General features: G+C 38.5%; 1 protein-coding gene across 4 annotated transcripts in view; it reads left to right on the forward strand.

Annotated features, from left to right (window-relative positions):
- The window catches only part of FER (FER tyrosine kinase), a 424,757-nt gene that overhangs the window by 261,476 nt on the left and 139,924 nt on the right, over positions 1 to 23,357 (forward strand). For all 4 annotated transcript variants that reach the window (XM_084629253.1, XM_084629251.1, XM_084629254.1 and 1 more), the window contains 3 exons: positions 3,016 to 3,072; positions 12,717 to 12,832; positions 14,310 to 14,404. In XM_084629253.1, coding sequence (XP_084485379.1) covers positions 3,016 to 3,072; positions 12,717 to 12,832; positions 14,310 to 14,404 — 268 coding nt within the window. The remainder of the gene's footprint in view (positions 1 to 3,015; positions 3,073 to 12,716; positions 12,833 to 14,309; positions 14,405 to 23,357) is intronic.

Below are 23,357 nucleotides of genomic sequence, written 5' to 3' on the forward strand. Positions count from 1 at the left end.
CTACAGTTCTGACATGTCTGTACATTGCTTGCCTAAGCAGTGCCTCATCATCCATACTGCTATGTATACCTATGCTAGCTGGGCATGCAGTGTCTGTACTCTACTCGCTATTGGAAGTGTAGATGTACCCTAAGACACAGGAGGTAATTGTCCCACTCTATTGAGGTCTCAGCTGGAGTATTGTGTCCCGGTTTTGGGTACCATGTTTCAAAGAAGATGTGGACAGGGGAGAGCACCAAAAATGATAAAAGGTTTAGAAACCCTGACCTATGAGGAAAGGTTTTTTTTTAAAAAAAAAAAAAAAAAAAAAGTGGGCATGTTTAGTCTTGAGAAAAGAAGACTGACGGGGGACCTTATAAGTCTTCAAATACTTTGAGGGCTGTTACAGAGAGGTCAGTAATCAGTTGTTCTGCATGTCCATTGAAGGTAGGACAAGAAGTAATGTGCTTAATCTGCAGTCAGAGAAGTTTAGGTTCAATACTAGGAAAATCTTTCTAACTTCAAGGGTAGTTAAGATATGAAATAGACTTCTAAGGGAGGTTGTGAAATTCCCGTCATTGTAGGTTTTTAAGCACAGGTTAGACAAACACCGGTCAGGGATGGTCAAGGTATACTTGGTCCTGCCTTCGTGGAGGGTGGGGAGACTAGACTGACCTCCCAAGGTCCCTTCTAGCCCGACCTTTCTCTAATGGGGGTCCCCAAATGATGTCCCAATCACTGATCAATACAGAAGAGATTTTACTATCTGATTAGAACAAATCTGATAATTCTTTAGGAATCAGATCGGTCCAAAAGAATCTAAAATTGAATATTTTTCACATACTCCATCACTTTAAAAAAACAAACAAACCTCAGCTGCAAAATTAAAAGAGAGAAATGAAAACAGACAGAATATGTTCAGGATGATCTTAAATGTTGTCAAGCACATGAAGCAAACCGACAAAAGCAAAGCACTCTGTTAGGTACAAGAACATAGTAAAACAGTCTGTGTTGTAACATACAAATGAAAGTGTTAAAATGTCTTCTCTTTTCTTAGTTTGTGTCTCAGCCATAAAAATTATTTTAATATCTTTTTGCCTTTAACAGACTGCAAAATAGTGGTTGTATTTACTCTGCTACAGGCTCCTACCCTCGCGCCCCGCCCCATCCCCCCACTTATGGAAGCAAAGGGGACAGTACAGTCAAAAGAAAGGGTGGGAAAGTCTGCAGCAGATTGAGAAATAATATTTTTAACTATCCCCCTCAATCCATTTGATAAAAGAAAAGCTTCCTATTTTTTCCCTCTGTCCAGATGAGAAAATGTAGAGGTTCAGATTTAAAAATATATCTAATTTAAGAAAAGTGAAAAAAAGTATTCACTTTGAAATGCTAAATAAGTCCACTAAATTGATTGTAAATTGTAATACAGCCAGTATACATTTTTGAATTTAGCAAAATCAGATCAGGTTTTGGATTTTGGCTGGGAGTAAACTTGTTTTTAAAAAAAGAACTTCTTAGAAAGCGGAACTTGTTCTCAATTAATCCATGACCAACTAAAGGTGAATTTACAATTCATTGAAGCTCTTAATTTTAGGTTAACCTTGGTGGCACAAAGGAGCCTTTAAATCAACACTAAATATCAGAAAAAAGAGAATCTGAAAGAATTTAAATCAATTCAGTTTAATTCTGGTCAGTTATTGATGTTGCTGTCACCTCTAGATTAGACTGTTCTACATGGATTACACAGTATGACCATTATAAAACTGAAGTTAATGCTCAGTGCAGCCACTTGATTATTAAGGAGTGCAATACAAAAAATTAGCACATTATACCACTAATCTGTAGTCTGCACTGGTTGTCAATATGTTTGCAACCCTGAAGATTTTGAGATTTGCTTACCTGAAAGACCACCTTACTTTCTCTGTTGCAACTGTGATTAGTGCTGCTGCTCAAATTTGACCTCTCTATTTGAGGGAGGAAATAGGTAAGGGGGTCCTTGACTTTGGAATTTGCTTTCAGTTGGTGCATTAAGGCTAGATTTGCTATTTTACCAGGCATGCTACAAAACCCACCTTTTACTCTGAGATTCAGGGAGAAAATGGATTAATGGGATGGCAACAGACTGGTTTAGATTTGGGTTTGTTTCATTAGTAATGGACAGATCCATGGTGTAAATGTGATGATGATAAATTTTCATATAAGATATTGTTGTTGGTGGTATTTGTATGGTGCCTAGAGTATCATATGCTGGAAGAATCTAAAGAAATAAACAGAAATAAATAATTCCTCTACGTGACCATATCTATTAGTATTAAAATACAGCTCTGGAAATGTTTCAGCAAAACATGTTTGTACCAATCCAAATGTGTCCCAGTGCGGTCAGCAGCTTTTGCAGCCATTTAATGCATATGCTGTTTTGTAATAGAATGTTTGCATGACTGGTCTTCAGTACTGTACTGACACTATAATTGATGATTGTTTTTTTTTTCATTATACTACGGGATATTACTTGAGAAATATGTGAAACTGCACACAGTAGGTTTAATAAATGCTAACACATGGCCAGTTCATCTGTAGAAAAACTGGCTCTTTTTACAACGTACTGGAAGGGAAACCATTTTGTTGGATCAAGTCAGAATTAGGTTTATTGGGATTTTTTTTTTGTATTGCAAAAGGAAGTCTCCTTATCCTTATCTCCTTACTTTGACTAAAGTCATTTTTAAAATCAGCAATAGTAGATATCAGATCCTGAGTTTTATGAAAATAGTGCCTGTTGTGCTCTATTTACATGTATAGTATCATGCTGAAGGCTTAATTTTCTGATAGAAATTTGCTATAATGTAGATTTTAATATTCTATTATGCAGCAACATTTCTTAAATCTGCTTTATAGCCTCTTGAGGTTATGTCTTGGCATGCTGTTGATTGAATGGTCTGAATGAAATATTCCTTTAGGTCTATTTCTACTAGCTCAAATACGTCTTATAAGAAATATACTATTGTGTGGACTAAGCAACTGGTTTTTTCCTTGCTGTAGGATAAGAAATGGGTTCTCAATCATGAAGATGTCACACTGGGAGAATTACTGGGCAAAGTAAGTAATCAACAGAACTAAATGAAAAAAAAATTCCTTAGCCTATGAGTTCCAAGTATATATTGACTGTGAAGTCTGTAGTTTCTTATTTTTGGAGCTCTTATTTTTCTAGTAAACAAAATTTCTTTAGTAATTCATATAGTTTAATGCATTGCAAATAGCACTGAATTTCAGCATACATAAAAGTACACCACATTTACAAGTAAATAATAAATGTTCTCTGTCTTTTGTTGATTGGTATAAGTGTTTTAAGAGCAGCTTGCATATTTCATATATTTACATATACATACTGATTTTAACAATCTAATTTTATGTGTTGTATAAATACAAGCAATGAGGAATGTTTCTGCAAAGTAGTAAAGGTGCTTACATAAATTAGTGAGCTGATAAAAATCAGATGGTTTATGTGGACTGAACTGACTTTGTATGACCTGCTCAGTGTTAGAAGGCAAGTAAAATAGTCGTGTAGGTAACATCACAACAATTGCTGCATTAGTCAAAATAATACTTAGCACTTACATAGCAGTTTACATTGTCAAAGTCTTTTACGAACATAAACCTTTAGAACACTTCTATAAATTCGGTAAGTAACTAGTCCTATGGCCCACTTTACATTTGGTGAAACTGATGCCAAACCCCATCGTGAGTTAGTACAAGTACTGAAATTAATGTTCAAGAATTCCAAGCTCTCAAACTTGTGTTTAATCCACTATACTAGGCTGCCTCTAATGCTCTAGACTATGCCACAAAACCTGAAAAATGCTTTAAATCAAAAGAAACACATAAAGACAGTTGGCTTAGCGTAAAATGTGTATGTTTCTTATACTGTAAGAATTGACGAACCATTCAAAGAACAGGAGGGGAAAATTCTGTCAAAGCATTCTGCTGCACAGGATAAAATCTCTTTGACAGATTAAGGAAACAAAAACACAAACTGCCACTAGATAAACAGAGAATTATGTCCACTAAAAATGCCACACAATTATAATGCCAGTTCTACTGAAGAAAATGGAAAAGCAGCATGCTGGAAAAGAGACACATTTCTGGCATCAATCAAGGCCTTCTCACAAAAATAAACATTAATTACCCCTAGGTGAGCAAGACAGACACAATGAGTCATTGAATAAAAGTTATACATTTCAATATTAAGTAAAATAAGTTATGTGCATGGTAAAATAAGTTATGATTATATCAAGATATGGTTTGACAGAAAAATTTACAGAACATCCTATAACTGAAGAATTACTTCTTGTGAAAGAAAATTGCCTCAATTATGCATGTATGTTGCTGTTATGTAAAAACTGATTCAGGAGTAATGACAAGCCGAAAAGGCAGAAACGTTCAATAAGTATTTCATTTCTATATTTGGAAAGGAGTAGGATGATGTACTCATATCACATGAAGATGGTGAACTACTTTCCAGTCAATTACTAATTAAGAAGGATTTGAAACAGTACCTAGTAGGGATAAATCAGCAGGCCCAGTTAACTTACACCCAAGAATTGTAAAAGAGTTGGCATAAAATGTCCTTGATCCCCTGATGTTGTTTTTTAATAAATCTTGGAATACTGAGGAAATTGCAGAAGAATGGAAAAAGACTAATTCATGCCAATATTCAAAAAGGTCAAGCTGAATGAATGACACAGCTAATTATAGACCAGTTAGCCTACCATCAGTCCTAGGCAAAATAACATAAAAGCTGATACAGGATTCAATCAATAAAGAATTAAAGGGCTGGATTATACTTAATGCTAATTAACATGGTTTTATGGAAGAATAGGTCTTGTCAAACAAACGTGATTTTTTTAATATGATTTCATCTTTGTTTGATAAAGGTTACGCAGATGTTATATACTTAGACTTTTATAAGGCATTTGACTCAGTACCACATGACTTTCTCATTTAAAAATGAGTACTAGACAATATCAATACATCATATGTTAAATGCATTAAGAATGGGCTAACAAGCAGATCTCAAAAAATCAGCTGTCAGTGTGACATTGTTGAATGCAAGTGTTTCCAATGGGGTTCTGCAGGTATCTGTTCTGGGCCCCATGTTTAACATTTTTATCAAGTAATTATAAAATCATTGCTGATAAAATTTGCAGATGACACGAAGATTAGAGAAATGGTAAATAATGAGGACTGGGCAGTAATACAAAGTGTTTTGGATCGCTTGATAAGATGGGCCCATTCAAACAAAATGTATTTTAATACAGTTAACTGTGAGGTTATGCATCTAGGAACAAAATTCAGGCCACTCCTACGGAACGGGGGGCTGTATCCTGTAAAGTAGTGACTTTAAAAAGGATTTAGGGATCATAGCACACAAATGCTGGAACATGAACTTCCAGAGTGATGCTGTGGCAAAAAAGGCTAATGCAATCCTTGGATGTATAAACAGGGGAGTAGTAAATAGGAGTAGGGAGGTGACTTCCCCCCCATATACAGCATTAGTGAGACCACTACTGAAATATTGCCTCCTTTACTGATGTCCACATTTTTAAAAGGATGTTAGACATATGGAGGTCCTGAAAAAAGACACAAAAATTATGTGTGCAGGAAACTATGTCTACACCAATGCTTAGTTTGGGGGGAAGCTAGGGTGTAACTCTATTTTGCACTAGCCTGCTGCACGCTTTGAAATAGGAGTGGATGTAGAAGCTCTCTATATCAACATTCCACACAAAGATGGACTACAAGCCGTCAAGAACACTATCCCCGATAATCTCACGGCTGACCTGGTGGCTGAACTTTGTGACTTTGTCCTTACCCATAACTATTTTACATTTGGGGACAACGTATACCTTCAAATAAGCGGCACTGCTATGGGTACCCTCATGGCCCCACAGTATGCCAACATTTTTGTGGCTGACTTAGAACAACGCTTCCTCAGCTCTCGTCCCCTAACGCCCCTACTCTACTTGCGCTATATTGATGACATCTTCATCATCTGGACCCATAGAAAAGAAGCCCTTGAGGTATTCCAGCATGATTTCAACAATTTCCATCCCACCATCAACCTCAGCCTGGTCCAGTCCACACAAGAGATCCACTTCCTGGACACTACTGTGCTAATAAACAATGGTCACATAAACACCACCCTATACCGGAAACCTACTGACCGCTATTCCTACCTACATGCCTCCAGCTTTCACCCTGGCCACACCACACGATCCATCGTCTACAGCCAAGCTCTGCGATACAACCGCATTTGCTCCAACCCCTCAGACAGAGACAAACACCTACAAGATCTCTATCAAGCATTCTTACAACTACAATACCCACCTGTGGAAGTGAAGAAACAGATTGATAGAGCCAGAAGAGTTCCCAGAAGTCACCTACTACAGGACAGGCCTAACAAAGAAAATAACAGAACGCCACTAGCCGTCACCTTCAGCCCCCAACTAAAACCCCTCCAACGCATTATTAAGGATCTACAACCTATCCTGAAGGATGACCCAACACTCTCACAAATCTTGGGAGACAGGCCAGTCCTTGCCTACAGACAGCCCCCCAACCTGAAGCAAATACTCACCAGCAACCACATACCACACAACAGAACCACTAACCCAGGAACCTATCCTTGCAACAAAGCCCCTTGCCAACTGTGCCCACATATCTATTCAGTGGACACCATCACAGGGCCTAATAACATCAGCCACACTGTCAGAGGCTTGTTCACCTGCACATCCACCAATGTGATATATGCCATCATGTGCCAGCAATGCCCCTATGCCATGTACGTTGTTCAAACTGGACAGTCTCTACGTAAAAGAATAAATGGACACAAATCAGATGTCAAGAATTATAACATTCATAAACCAGTCGGAGAACACTTCAGTCTTTCTAGTCACGCAATTACAAACATGAAAGTTGTGATATTACAACAGAAAAACTTCAAAACCAGACTCTAACGAGAAACTGTTGAATTGGAATTCATTTGCAAATTGGATACTATTAACTCAGGCTTGAATAGAGACTGGGAGTGGCTAAGTCATTATGCAAGGTAACCTATTTCCCCTTGTTTTTTCCTACACACCTTCCCCCCCCCCCCCAGACGTTCTTGTTAAACCCTGGATTTGTGCTGGAGATGGCCCACCTTGATTATCATACACATTGTAAGGAGAGTGATCACTTTAGATAAGCTATTACCAGCAGGAGAGTGGGGTGGGGGGAGAGAAAACCTTTTGTAGTGGTAAACACTCATTTTTTTCATGGTTTATGTGTATAAAAAGATCTTCTGTACTTTCCACAGTATACATCCGATGAAGTGAGCTGTAGCTCATGAAAGCTTATGCTCAAATAAATTGGTTAGTCTCTAAGGTGCCACAAGTACTCCTTTTCTTTTTGCGAATACAGACTAACATGGCTGTTACTCTGAAACAAGTAGATTAAAGCATACTAGGGAAATTTTACTGCATGGCAGCGGAGTCCACATGGACACTTGATGCTCAACAGATAGGATAGATTTACACCCCAGCTTGCCACGAACTAAGGGTTCGTGTGGACAAGCTCTTAAAGAACTCAGTCTGTTTTGTTTATCAAAACGAAGTTCAAGAATGATTTGAGTATGGTTATAAGTAGCTTCATGGGGAGAAAATACTGAGTAATAAGGGCTCAAATTTTTAATAGTGAGGGTGATTAGACATTGAAACAAACTACCATGGAAAGTGGTGGATTCTCCTTCTCTTGAAGTCTTCAGATCAGGACTGGAGGCCTTCCTGGAAGGTATGTTTTTGTCAAACGCAAATTATTGGGCTCATTACAGAAGTATCTGGATGAGATTCCATGGTATGTGTTATACATAGGGTCCTATCAAATGCACGGCCATGAAAAATGCGTCACGGACCATGAAATCTGGTCTTTTGTGTGCTTTTACCCTATACTATGCAGCTTTCATGGGGGCGACCAGCATTTCTCAAATTAGGGGTCCTGACCCAAGTGAGAGTTGCAGGGTGGGGGGTTTGCAAGGTTATTTTAGGGGGCACACGGTATTGGCACCCTTACTTCTGCACTGCCTTCAGAGCTGTGTGGCCAGAGAACGGCGGCTGTTGGCTGGGTGCCCAGCTCTGAAGGCAGCAAACCAGCAGCAGTGCAGAAGTAAGGGTGGCAATACCATACCCATAGCATGCCACCCTTACTTCTGTGCTGCTACCTTCAGAGCTGGGCGGCCAAACAGTGGTGACTGCTTACTGAGGGCCCAGCTCTGCAGGCAGCAGTGCAGAAGAGTGGCAATCCCATACCATGCCATCCTTACTTCTGAGCTGCTGCTAGCGGCGGCTCTACCTTCAGAGCTGAGCTTCAAGCCAGCAACCAAGGCTCTCCAGCTGCCCAGCTCTGAAGGAAGCGCTGCTGCAAGCCGCAGTGCAGAAGTAAGGGTAGCAGTACCGCAACACCTCCCACAATAACCTCGTGACACATCCCGCCAACACCTTTTTGGGTTAGGACCCCTGCAGTTACAATACCATGAAATTTCAGATTTAAATAGCTAAATTTTTAAAATCCTATGACCGTGAAATTGACCAAAATGGACCATGAATTTGGTAGGTCCCTACTTATATAGGAGGTCAGAGTAAAAGATTTAATAGTCCCTTTTGCCTTAAAATCTATGAATCTGTAAATATATCTTGCCTTGGCAAGGCACTTTAAAAATGTGCTGTGATTACTCCGAATTAAAAGAGGGAGGAAGATGCTGATTGCTACACTATTCATACTTTTCTGTTTCCAGCTGCATGGAGCAGTACTAGCAGTACTTCAGAAGACACCAGCCAAGTCATATAGATAACTCACATTCCATCCCACCACCTCTAGCTCTATTAAAAGTTTCTAAATAGCGGTCACCAGATTGAAGAACAGGTTGAGAATAAATGGGCGAGCAGTGTCTGCCCCAGAATGAATGGAGATTGCTTATATTAACTTACCTGCGGTCTCCCTTCACAAGGAATAAAATAAAATTAACCAGGATAGAGTACAATGAACTATCATTATTCTCCATTTTCTTTTTCAAAACATAGGAGCATCTGCAGCCCTTGCTGAGTGAGAGTAATACTGTGGTTCAAAGATGTCCTATCTGAAGTTTGGATTTCCAAGTATAAGCTACTTACTAATGGCTGAGAGGAGAAAAGAAACCCTGTTTAAAGAACTAGCAAGCTCAACCATATAATAAACACAGCTTTATAAAACTGTGAAATTACAAAGTGTATTGTCAAGTATTTTAGGTTTGAAATATATCTACATTACCTTGACCCATGTATATTTAATTTTGTTAATAGTCATCTTTGCAGTGCCAGGTAATTAAAAAAAATTGCTGCAGTTTCTGTTTGTTCCATAAAAGTAATGCCGTGTGTAGCCTACATTCTGTGAGAACCACTATCTATGCAAGAAGGGTTACAAAGAAACCATTTTTCTTTATCTCCTAGAAGAAAAATGTATTTTCAATAGCCACAGGTCTGTTTCTAGTTTTGCCTCTTTATTTAAATTAACAATCCTGATTGGAGCTGTAAATACAAACTTGAAGGGAAATTAAAAATGAATTTCAAACTTCAGAGGGAACATTATGAATAATAAAAAAATAAAAGTACTTAACTTAAAATATCTAAATAAATGACTTAAGAGCATTTTCTGTCAAAAAGTTCCTAAAACACCATCATTTAAGCAAAGAAGGAGCTGCAAAGTGATTTTAGTAATGTTTTATGGTTAAAAGCACCCGGTTTCTGTGAATGCTCCACAGTTTTCCCAGCATGGGCACCCCTTGGAACTTCTCATTGCTATTATTAATGGCATAAGAGAATTTTAGAATACTTAATAAGCCATAGTCTACCCTCATTTTGCATGTAGAACCACCACTGATACCATTGGGATTTCTGCACAAAGATCTAGGGTAGAAGACAGTCCAAAAGGAAGACTTCTGACTGTAGAAAACTATCATATATATTTTTAATTGAGCTAGTTCTCTGACATGAGGTTTTCATACTGTTCCGTACCATTTTGCAAGCCGTTTTTTTTTTTTTAAAAGAGTTTGCTCCCAGCCCATCAGCTTCTCTTGCTTGCTCCTGCAGTGAAGTTGCTCTGAAAATTGGTTGTTTCTTGAATCTGTTCTCTTCTCCAAATTTTCTCCAGTGTGAAAGACTTTCTTTAAACGTTTTTATGGACCAGCTTAATAGTCTTATGGTGATGAGATCAATATTTACTATCTCATTCCCTGGGCTGACACTACTAGGAAGCACTGTACAAGTAGCAGGCTTGGCTCATAGAGAACTTTGTGTCTCTGCATGCTTTTTTTTTTTTTTTTTTTTATTCCCCCGGCAGTAATGTAATGGTGATACTAACCGACTTGAAAGGGATTTCCAGCTAGCACTTTCTTGCCCAAAGAAGATCACCATGACATCGGGCTTGTCTAAACTAGGGTTATAGGTGTACTTTATGTAGTGAACTCTGGTTCACCTCAGCTAACATGTTCAAATACAATTAGGGTTTTAAAAAGATTGAAAATGTTTTCACCCACAAGTTTTAGAAATATACCTTTTATCTTAGTTTAGACAAATTAACAGAGGCTTGAGATAGTAGAGGAAGTAATAATTCTACAGTTCAGTTTTATGAAGGGAATATTATATAAGTACAGACTTAAATATTTTTTAAAAATTGTTTTATATCTTGGTGTTTTTCATGTAAGATGATTTTTCAAAGTTGTGTTTATAAATAGGGATTTAGAATAGAAGTACCTTGTAACTATAACAGCATTGCTATCATCCGCCTGAGTTTTATCTCTTTCTCCTTACCGTTTGTATCTCTTCCCCCCCCCTTTTTTTTTGCTTTTCACATTAGTATGTGTGCTCATGTACATATATGTGTGGTGATTATTTAAAAAAAACCTTATTTACTCAGAAAAACAAGGAAACCACTTCCTGCAAATTCTGGCTATGCTTACTGAAGTCACAAAACTCCAAACAGAGGCATACATAAGGAAAGAGATCTGTGTAGAGATAAACCAGGGATAGCTTTAAGATTTAGCCATATCTGTTCTTACAGGGGGGGAAGAAAAAAAGAAAACCAACAAGCACAGATAAAGGAAATATGCCCTTCAGTTTTGTGCTCCTGTGCATGGTCTGCTCCTTTGCATGAGTATAATCTTTCCTAGTTTCTTAAGCCTAAGTAGTGAAAAGGCAGAAACTGAGAGCACCCTTGGACCTGCAATAGTTTCTTTTGATTTGCTGCGCCTTCGGTCTTGAACTAATTAGTTCCCATATCTCAATCATAGTTATTGTTTAGATAATCAGCAACTTTATGGTAAGCTTAAATTACTTTTTAGTTGTCTTCATTCTACTCTCCTGCCTAATTATTCCATATTATCCTGCTGTAAAGGCCAATTTAAAAAATATGTCTTTCACTGAAAAGCTCTTGCTTGGCATCTCAGAAATCTGAATATAGAACAAGTTACTTTTTAAATCCACTTATTGGCAAAATGTGGGGCCTCAAACCTCACCTTTGTGTAAAGCGTAAAATTTTGAAAATGGGAGAGGAAAACCTTCCTGTATATGGAGAGCCTTTGGCCTCCCTGTCCAATTTATATGTAGATAGTAATAGGTTTCAGAGTTGTAGCCGTGTTAGTCTGTATCAGCAAAAACGAGGAGTTCTTGTGGCTCCTTAGAGACTAACAAATTTATTTGGGCATAAGCTTTCGTGGGCTAAAACCCACTTCATCAGATGTATGGAGTGAAAAATATGGTAAGCAGAATATACATTCTAGCACATGAAAAGATGGGAGTTGCCTTACCAAGTGGGGGGCCAGTGCTAACGAGCCGATTCAATTAAGGTGAAAGTGGATTAATTAATTAATTAATCCGATGAAGTGAGCTGTAGCTCACGAAACCTCATGCTCAAATAAATTGGTTAGTCTCTAAGGTGCCACAAGTACTCCTTTTCTTTTTGCGAATACAGACTAACACGGCTGTTACTCTGAAATCTGCTTACTGTATTTTTCACTCCATGCATCTGATGAAGTGGGTTTTAGCCCACGAAAGCTTATGCCCAAATAAATTTGCTAGTCTCTTAGGAGCCACAAGGACTCCTCGTTGTGCACAGTAATGTAACAACACGGATGAGAACTGGCTGTAACAATAGTTGATTATACTGTAATCAGTACAGTTGCCTATGTCATGCCCCATCAAAGATCATATCAGATAACAAAAATTCTGCATCTCAAAGTAGGGAATAAACAATTCTCCATTTTCTTATCTGGAGATGTGGAGTTAATATCGAAGAGAAGGAAGAAAGTAATATTTTCAACATGTAACCCAGATTTTAGAAGTTAATGAAGTTCCACTGACTAAAAAAAGGATTTGAAGACCAACTTATTTCGTTTGTTCAGAAAATATTTTAAAGTTACAGTAGAATATCTTGTCAGATTCTGTATGTTAGATATGATCAAATATAAAAATGGATTATGAACTGGATGATGTTAGAGTAAGAGCAAGAAAATAAAACAATTTTCCTTTGAAGTTAGTATGATTTTATAAAAGCATCTTTAAAACATAGATCCTAATGAAAATTCTTTGATATGAGGTATCTGTTTCTTATTTTTCTGAAGACTTAAAAATCATGTGTTTACTCAGCACAATGAATATATATATTTGCAATTTCAGGGTAATTTTGGTGAAGTATATAAGGGAACATTAAAGGATAAAACTCCTGTTGCTGTAAAAACTTGTAAAGAAGATCTTCCTCAGGAACTGAAAATAAAATTTTTATCAGAGGCCAGGTGAGTTCTCCACATGTAATTAGATATATGCTTACCTTGAATTTTTTTAATTGAAATTTTAATTTTGAAAATTAAAGATTTCGGGTATCTTTAGTGACCAGTCCAGCAATCATAAATAAGCCCTGAAACTAACATTGCCAGCCAGTTAAGAGCTTTTTTTCCCAAAGTTCTGACCTTATCATAGACTCAAGCAAGACTTTAGAGTAGTAGTGGTAGTCATAAAACATGTAAATGTTGACCTCATTAACTAATCTTTCTTGGGAAGAAACAGGCCTTCTGGAAGAACTGGGCTGTGCCAGACAGGCAAAGGATATTCCTGATAGTGGGGAAAAATGAGGTTGAAATAGCAATTATATTATAAAACATTGGTGAAAAGCCTACTAAGCCCAAGTATGTGAGCTGATACATGAGAACACAAGTACATGGCCTTTAAATTCTCAGGGTAAGGGAGTGTACCACAATATTGTAAAATGTTTTAAGTTATCTTGCTGTCCTCACGCTAGAGTTTAACATAGTTTCATTGTTAGATAAATAACTGAGTTTTAAGGAGATAGAAAGGTAGAAAACATTAGCTATATACAAATGACTTACTGGATATCTGAACTATATAATTCCTTGAAAATGGCTTTGATTTCATGCTAATAGCCTGGCTGGCTACCAAGGAATTGCTTCACTTGCTAAGCAGCCTGCAACTCAAGAAATAATTTTATATTGAAATTAAAATGAAATACATTATTCCTTACTGAGATGGCATTCAAGCATACTAAAGCTTTCCATTTTCTTTTACAAGAGGTGGTTCAAGTTAATTAGTAGGCAGCAAACTTTCAGAAGCTATGATGTCTCTCTAGAATTCTCACCAGCCCTCCTTTTCATTTATAAATCATGGCATATTCTTCTGTCTGTAAATATTCTCATCATAGCCTTACTTGAGCAGATGCAAGTTTTATTGTTTTAGCTTCCTAAATTGGAATCATTATCCTTAATTTTTTGTTTTCAGTTTAAATTATTTTTACTGTATTTAATGCTCAGGAAAATGAGTTGGTGATTGAGCTGTGCAAACAGATGCTTTGCAAGGTTTTTGACCGAACTCTCTCAGCACTGCCCAGTTCTGATCTTTCAGTTAAATTCTGGGCCTCATGAGGTATGACTGCCTTGTCATGTCAAATTATATAGTTGTTTTATGATGTGTACAAATGGTGGGATCACTATGAGAATACTTAAGTAGATCTTGACTTGTAAACTAGTTAATGTATTCACTAGTTTTTAATTTTCTCATCAGAGTGGTATGATTGTAATTCCACAGAGTGGTATGTTTGATGCATTGAAAGCAACTGGTTTTTATTTTGGATAATATAACCAGGAAAATTTTGCTTTAAAATAATGTTAGAGGTTTAAGATACTTTCTGCTGATATTTATTTTAATCAGCTTGCATAATGAAATATACTAACGTAATCAAAATTTTTGCACCCTATGCAGAATACTCAAGCAATATGACCATCCCAATATTGTCAAGCTAATAGGAGTTTGCACTCAAAGGCAGCCTATTTATATAGTTATGGAACTTATTCCAGGTAAATTTCTTTTTTGCGTTTTTATAACATATAGCCCTTAGTTTATGATGTCTTAATTGCCTTTATTAGCGTTATCATGATCTATCCCAACAGTTCTACATTTATAAACTTTTTAGAGAGCTTGGTTTATGCTAGCCATGATGCTGTGCAGGTCTGATGTGAGTTTCTCTATAACCAACCCAAACATCACAAGTTGTTAGAAAGTACCACTACACATTTGTTTAGTGCAGGAATAGTCTTAATTTTTCTCACTCCAGTGTAGAACAAAATACCCCTTTTTTCCATGTGTTGCCTATGTTATTGATGTCTTTGCTATTGATGAGTTAACTGAGTTTAAATTTAGACATTCAACTTCTGTAAATCTTTGGTACAGATGAGTAATGATCTATAATATGCCCTATCCACTGAAGTTTCTTTTGTGTTTTATGTATATCTCTTCCATTAAAAAGTATGAAAATAGGTTATTTAGGAAAATCGTATTCTTTCTTTTTCTGATAGCATTGTACCACTTTTGGACTGCTGTGTTTGTATTTTGCCAGCTGATGGAGACAGTTTCCAACTGTTAAGATAACAGCAGCTGCTAGGCACTTTATTCCCACTTTGAATCTGTCTGTAGCAAGAAAAGCTGTGTTCTTGGTAACCACTGGTGTTCCTTACTATGCAGCACAGTTAATATAGGTGATGAGTTTTAAAAAAAATGACTTCAAAATTATATTCTGAAATGTAACAAGAACCATTCCATTCACAAAGAAATAGCCTATATTTTCATTGAAAGTCTGGGTGTAGTTTATTGTTTATAATACTTGAGTATTAACAGAAGCACAGATGCAACAGTGAAATCTTAGTCCCATTATGATTTACTGTCTTTCTCAATGAGATTTTGTTGTATATGTGACTGACTTTTATTGTTTATGAAAATGGGAGACTAATAGCATTGTCTTGAGCCAGGCTTATTCTGGCCATGCTTTGTGAAGGCTTCCACAGACATCTCTGTCAATGTTCTTATATCCTGGCCTGAGACACTTCTGCCATTTTGGTCCAGGATTCACATGGCCCAGGACAAGATGAAAAAGCAGGCCTCTGGTAGAGTGGTATGTGGGGAAATCAGTGAATGAGATTTTAAATCTTTCACCCGTGACCATTTCTACCTTCACACCCACCTAAAAGTTGTTTTTTCCCCCCTCCTGGCTTCAGATCTGCAAGAAACTTCCTAACTCTGATCCTGGTGTGCTTTGTTGTGCTCTGGGTATTCTGGCTAGCTTCCATGCTTGCATAATTGTAGTGATGCGATGACTCACCAGTGCTGGTCGTCCTGGGAAATAGCTCTTTCCAACTCCAGAGCGCCCTCTACTGGCCGGTGTCTTGTCTGCCTCAGACCCCGTGTCCCTCTGAGACCCCAGTGCCACTTTACCTCAGGGTTCTACCCCCAGCAGTACCCCTTACTCTGCGTTTTCCCTCCCAGGGGAGCCCCCAACCCTCTATCCCCACCTTGCCTCAGTGGCTACTGCCAGTCATCATGTAGCCCCCGCTCACGGGGGCAGACTGCAGTCTGTCATGACTGCTCATCGTTGGCAAGGAGGTTAGATAAGCTGCCTCTGCCTATTCCCAGGCTGCACCTCTGTAGCCCCAGTACCTTTGTAGGCCCCCAACAAGGCCTGCAGCCTGGGGTTTACCAGGCTGGAGCTCCCCAGCTCCCTTTGTCCTTTTCCCCAGCACTGCTCTGCTTCATGTACCTTGCTCCCAGGCAGCTAGCCCTTCCCGCTCCCAGGCTAAAGTGAGAATCTTACAGCTCCTGGCCCTCAGCCCTCTTACAGGGCCAGCTGTGGCCCGATTGGGGCATGGCCCCAGTTGTGGCTGCTTCCCCCTATCAGCCTAGCTTTTCCCAGCTGAAGCCCTCTCCAGGGCTGCTTTTACTATTGGCTCCCCCAGGCAGCCCTCTCCCAGGGCTGTTTTAACCCCTTCATGGCCGGAGCGGGGTGACCACCCCGCTACAATGCCTCAGTAGCCTTTGTAGTATTTACAATCCTTCACACCTAGTACCAAGCCTTTTCGAGAGTTAAAAATGGCCAGCACACCAGGAACAGGACCAACCCAACTAGAGAAGTTAGGAATTCTGGTGCTGGTGAATGGGGCAGACGGAGGAAGGGCTGGGTACTAGCTTTATATTAGAGGAGTGATGGCTGTGCGCAGAGTATTACCACTACTGGTTTTCACCTCCCTAATGGCAAATTTGGATGAGACTACCTAAAATAAGTTTCACTTGTGATCAGACCTAGAACTTGAACTTGGATCTTCATAGGTGAAACACTAGTGCTTTCACTCCCCGCATCACCTGGCCCAGTTTTCTCAGTGTGTGTTTATTATTTATCTCTCCTTATATTTTCTCTCTGCAAATAAAATAACAAATGCAGATACTAGGATGGACATGTGTCTGGTTTTCGACCGGAAAGTCCGGTCAGAAAGGGGACTTGACAGTATCCGGTTACTGCAGGTGGGGGAGGCAGGGAGGTGCCTGGTCATTACCTATGCCAGCCCCTACTCAGTTGGGGCCACCTCCTACCTGTGTTGGGCAGCAGCAGATCCCAGCTCTGAAGGCAAGTCCCTTCTGGGCAGAAGGAAGAGGAGGGGAAAAGCAGAGAATGACAGAACGGTGGAGGGGGAAAGAGGAGCAAATAGAGGGCGGGGCCTTGGTGGGTGGGGAGAGGCAGGAGCAGGGCCTTGGGAAGGGGTGGGTCAGGGGTTGGACCTTGTGGGAAGAGGCAGGCAGGAGCAGTCCCCGGCACTCCTGCTGGAGTGTCTGTTTTTTAAATATTACAAAGTTGGCAATCCTAGTGAGTACACTTGAGGATCTTTAAACTATATAATCCTGCAACTCAATTTAAGAAAATTAGTTCAAAACAGAAAATTTAATTGTATAAAATTGTATCACACTGTGAAAAGCAGAACTGTAGAAGACTCTGGTTTATAGGGCTACATTGTAGTCTCTCCAGGGAATATAATAGAAACATTTGGCTACATACTGTGGTGGGATTTCACCCATTATGTTTGCTCATTTTTTTGCATATAGTTTGCCCTTTCCTATAGATTCCTGTTCTGATTCCTTATTTGTGAAGTATATTTTTGTTCCCTTGTATACCTCCTATGTGTGGGATATGTGCTGTTTATTCTCTTTTGAGATTGCTGTGATTTGGGTTTCAGTGCTAGTCTCTAAGGTGCCACAAGTACTCCTTTTTTTAGTGCTTTATTTGTGGCTCTTTCTAGTTCCAATTGCAGAGTCAGATCATTTTCATGACTGTCCTGTATTTTGGAAACTGGAAAAGAAAATATATCTCAGGATAAAGTAGCTAATGTTAGGACTCAAAAGAAGGGTGGCAGACTCACAGTTAAACAAGCATACAATCACTGTTGGCCACAGGAAACAACCCAGATGTTGCTATACACACAGCCAAAGAATATAACATGTTTGAAACCCAAACATCTTTAAGTGAAAACCTTTCTTACAGAGCATAAGAAATGACACTCCTCCCACAGAAATGAACACTGTGATAGGAAAATTCAAAAAAGCCTATAGAGCAATGATATATTCCACAGAATAAATAAATAAAAGAACACACTTCAGAAATACAGCCATGAGAGAGTGAGTGAGTGAAGGTCACAAAAAGAGCCATGCATGGTAATGAGAGCAAACTGTCACCTAGTTTCAACATTTTCTTCTGCCAGTCAATGCAACCAGTCACCTCAAGCCAGCAGTCTTCAACCCACAACATAAACCTATAATAGCTTATTAAAGTGACTTTATTAATTTATTCCTGGCTATTGCATTACATAGAAGTGAAGGTCTCTGAACTAAAAGCCAAATTTAGGGTTTTTTTCCACAAAATATATCATTTCTGTTTGCTTAGGGACCCACGACTGAAAAACAAACAATTATGTAATTGCGCTCTCTTGCGCGCTCGCTCTCTCTCGGACCCCTCTCTGTTGGCTAGGTTGGACAAATCTCCTGCTCTGTGGCTTGAAAGTCTCTGAGGTGCAGGTTCGTCTCTCTTTTCTCCCAGTGGTAGAACAGATGACTTCTGAGAGGAGAATACACCGCTGTAGTCTCCCCTTTAACCAGTTCCTTATCCACCTTTCAATTTTCATACTGATCCTCATCTTTTCCAATTTAGCTAATAATTCTCCATGTGGAACCATATCAAATGCCTTACTGAAATCGAGGTAAATTAGATCTACTGTGTTCCCTTTGTCTAAAAAATCTGTTACCTTCTCAAAGAAGGAGATCAGGTTGGTTTGAGACAATCTACCTTTTGTAAAGCCATGTTGTATTTTGTCCCAATTACCATTAACCTCAAAGTCCTTAACTACTTTCTCCTTCAAATTTTTTTCCAAGACCTTGCATACTACAGATGTCAAACTAACAGGACTGTAGTTATCCGGATCGCTTTTTTTTAACCTTTCTTAAAAATAGGAACTCCAGTCATACGGTACAACCCCTGAGTTTACAGATTCATTAAAAATTCTTGCTAATGGGCTTGCAAGTTCATGTGCCAGTTCCTTTAATATTCTTGTATGAAGATTATCTGGGCCCCCCGATTTAGTCCCATTAAGCTGTTCGAGTTTGGCTTCTGCCTCGGACGTGGTAATATCTACCTCCATATCCTCATTCCCATTTGTCATCCCACCATTATCCCTAAGCTCTCCATTAGCCTCGTTAAAGACTGAGACAAAATATTTGTTTAGATATTGGGCCATGCCTAGATTATCCTTTAACCTCCACTCCATCCTCAGTGTTAAGCGGTCCCACTTCTTCTTTATGTTTTCCTCTTATTTATATGGCTATAGAACCTTTTACTATTGTTTTTAATTCCCTTTGCAAGGTCCAACTCTACATGGCTTTTGGCCTTTCTCACTTTACCCCTACATATTCTGACCTCAATAAGGTAGCTTTCCTTGCTAATCCCTCCCATCTTCCACTCCTTGTAGGCTTTCTGCTTTTTCTTAATCACCTCTCTGAGATGCTTGCTCATCCAGCTTGGTCTACAACTCCTGCCTATGAATTTTTTCCCCTTTCTTGGGATGCAGGCTTCCAATAGTTTCTGCAACTTTGACTTGAAATAATTCCAGGCCTCCTCCGCCTTTAGATTCACAAGTTTTTCAATCCAATCCACTTCCCTAACTAATTTCCTTAATTTTTTTAAGTTAGTCTTTTTGAAATCAAAAACCCTAGTCACAGATCTATTTTTGTTTATCCTTCCATTTAGTTTGAACTGAATTAGCTCATGGTCGCTCGAACCAAGATTGTCCCCTACAATCATTTCTTCTATGAGGTCCTCACTGCTCACCAAAACCAAATCTAAAATGGCATTCTGTCTTGTTGGTTCAGCAACTACTTGGTGAAGGAATCCATCAGCTATCGCATCCAGGAAAATCTGAGCCCTATTATTATTACTAGCACTTGTCCTCCAGTCTATATGTGGATGATCACACAATTCCCATTAGTATTTACTTGTTTAAAAACATTAAAGAGGTCTCTATCCATATCCATATCGGATCCTGGTGTTCTATAGCACACCCCAAGCACTATCCCAGGGCAGGCTCTAGTAGCTTTCTTCCCCAATGTGATTTTTGCACAGACAGACTCTGTCTTATCCATTCCATCACTTCTTATTTCTTTACAGTCTACCTCATCATTGATATACAATGCTACTCCACCACCTTTGCCTTTATTTCTGTCTTTCTTAAACAGCATATACCCTTCAATATCCATAGTCTAGTTATGACTACTATACCATGTTTCTGTTATCCCTATAATATCTGGTTTCACTTCCTGCACCAGTAGCTCTAGTTCCTCCATTTTATTACCTAAGCTCTTCGCATTAGTGTACAAACATCTTAATTTTTGCCATTTGAATTCACTCACATTCTTTACTCCATTGGGCACAGACATTCTATCGCCAATATTACCTATTAGATTGGTATGTACCTACCCTTATGTCCATTCTCCTACCCACGGCAATATCCTTTCTTATTTCGTTTTCTTCCCTCTCAAAGAGAATAACTGGCGTGGAGATTACCTGGACATCTCCCCCAGATTCCTAGTTTAAAGCTCTCTTGATCACTTGTGCCAGCCTCCATCCTAGAAGTCTATTTCCCTTCTTACTCAGGTGAAGTCCATCCTGAGAGAACAGTCCCCTGTCCATGAATGGTTCCCAGTGGCCATACATCCCAAAGCCCTCCTTATAGCACCACTGCCTGAGCCATCTGTTGAGCATCATAATCTTGTCATGCCTTTGTTGCCCTTCTCTAGGAACAGGCAGAATCCCACTGAAGATCACCTGAGCCTCAATTTCTTTTAGCATCTTCCCCATCCTGGGATAGTCTCCCTTGATATGTTCCAGTGAGAATCTAGCCATATCATTTGTTCCCACAAGAAAGATAATTAATGGATTCTTTCCCGCTCCTGTTAGGATCCTCTTCAGCCTCAGGTCCACATCCCATATCTTATTATTTATGTTTCTAATTCTGTTCCTCCCATTGCAAGGGTAGGCGGTAAATATTCCTTCCCATATTCACCAAACTACCCTGGCTTATTGGGAATTGAGGTGGTGGCACAGCTGCTCTTGTCCAGTCTTCTCCCACCCTCTCCCTTTGGGGGGCAGATGGTGTGTTCCTCCCCAAAACTGCCATGTTTTACTACTATCATTTCCAGGGAGCCATGGTTCCCTGGTTTTTGAGGATTACTGCTCTTTGAAATAGCTGTTGTTCCTTCTGCTCCTCCCCTTCTCCCGAGAAGATGAAGGGGGATTTCTATCTGAAAACAGACAGAAGTGAGAGAGGGAATAGGGGGGTGGTTAAAATATTGAGAATAAGATTAAATTTGGCTACTTGTTCACCCTGTACATTTTTATGATCAAAGCATTTGTGAGCATAACTGAGTTTAAGTAGTTCTGTTTTCTGAAAACAGTGAGAGAAATAAAAAAGATATGTATATAGAGGATTCTTACACCATGAAAACCAGATTTGACATGAGGAATCAAAACATCTAGAAGATACAAAGTGCTACAAAGACCAGAAAAAAATGTTAACAAGGAAAACATTTGAAAATAACATTCTATGTAAAATATCCTCTGCCCATCTGCAGTTTTTATACTTTTACTTTTGTAGTTGTTTGAAAGCTTGGCAATTGCAAGAGAAACATCTTTTAACTTTTTTTATTTTACGTTTACAATTTGATTTAGGTAGCTGTTGGATAACTCATTGCAAGATCTTCATCTAGTTACAGTAGCATCTGTCTTTCGTATTTACCTAGACGATTAAAGCATTATTTTCTGGAATCCAAATTGTAGTTTAATTTAGAAATGGGATCATTTTACTCAAACATGTCAAGGTTTTAAAAATAACTACACCCTTTCATTATGTTTTTAAAAGCAACAATACACCCCTATGTTTACAAACACAGTTTTCTGTCTTAATTTAAAAAGGCTAATATTATAGTCACTTTCTAAGAAGGGTTGTGTTCTGTTGCTTTCCAGTCAAACCAGACATCTTTCATAATGAAGAAGCAGCAGTAATTAGGTCTTCGGATAAAAAAGAGGGGATTTTGCCAACTGGTTCATATTTCATATATTAGCCATGCCACAGATACCATGTATAAATGTCTCAATAAAATAACATTGGTATCATTACTAAAAAGGACTCTCCAGGGTATCTTTTAAAAAGCATACTTTTCTGGCTGTATGTAAAATACTTAGTAATTTATTTATATTTTATTACAAAATAATTTAGATTTCCTATTATTACCCATTAATAAACCAGTTTTACTTCTAAATCAAGATCAACTCTATATCCTTCAGATTTATTGAAGAGGCGATCTAGTTATTTGTAAAAAAGATCTGAATGTACAGTCTATTCAAAAATTTAAAATGAGAATAAAATATCTAGGAAGTTTTTAAAAACTCAGCAGTTTGAAACACATTGCTAAGATAACCATTCAAGTCCTTTTTCTGTAATCTGTTGACCATATGCATTTTTTGTTGGAGATAAGTGACTAGGGTTTTATGGAAAATGGAAATACTCTTATTTGAGGTACTTGTTCATGCTAATTGACTGCTGTGAAAGAGAGATTTAGTGAAGCAGAAGGTTTAATATGTTTTGTGACTGCATAACGCCTAATTTGCCAACAGCCTTGAAAATATTATTAAAAAGATTTAATTTTATCCTGTCCTACTCAGATAATATGAACTCACTGAAATCATAAATGTGCAGTAGAGAACTGGACAAATGGTACAAGGAAATAATTTGGTGGAGAAATGCCCCACAAATTCTTGCAAGGACTCGGCTTTATGGGCCTAAATCAACATTTCCTGACTCTTGTGTAATAATAATTACTGCAGAGAAGGTTTTTTGCATGTGATTTCTTTAAGAAGATAAGATGCCGAATTGAGAATAAAAATACAAAACAATTTGAAAAAGGATTGTGTATCAAGATTTCTCAAACTCTCTTGCATTTTGAACCATTGGTTAAAATGAAGATCTTCTCATTGACTATTTTCCTTTCTTACCTGCTAGTCCCAACTCCCTATTTCTCCTATAATACTATAGGTTTTGGTTACTTGTAAATATATAAACAACATAAGAACAGCCATCTTGGGTCAGACAAATGGTCCATCTAGCCAAATATCCTATCTTCCAATAGTGGTCAATGCCAGATGCTTCAGAGGAAATGAACAGAACAGGGCAATTATCAAGTGATCCCATCCCCCTCTCGTCCACACTCAGCTTCTGGCTGTCAGAGGCTAGGGACACCTGGAGTATGGGGTTGCATCCCTGACCATCTTGGCTAATAACCATTGATGGACCTATCCTCAATGAACTTACTGAGTTCTTTTTTGAACCCAGTTGTAGTTTTGGCCTTCACAACATCCCCTGGCAATGAGTTCCACCAATTGACTATGAA

Source organism: Lepidochelys olivacea (genome assembly GCF_965140295.1).
Source record: "Lepidochelys olivacea isolate rLepOli2 genome assembly, chromosome: 5".
NCBI lineage: Eukaryota > Metazoa > Chordata > Testudines > Cheloniidae > Lepidochelys > Lepidochelys olivacea.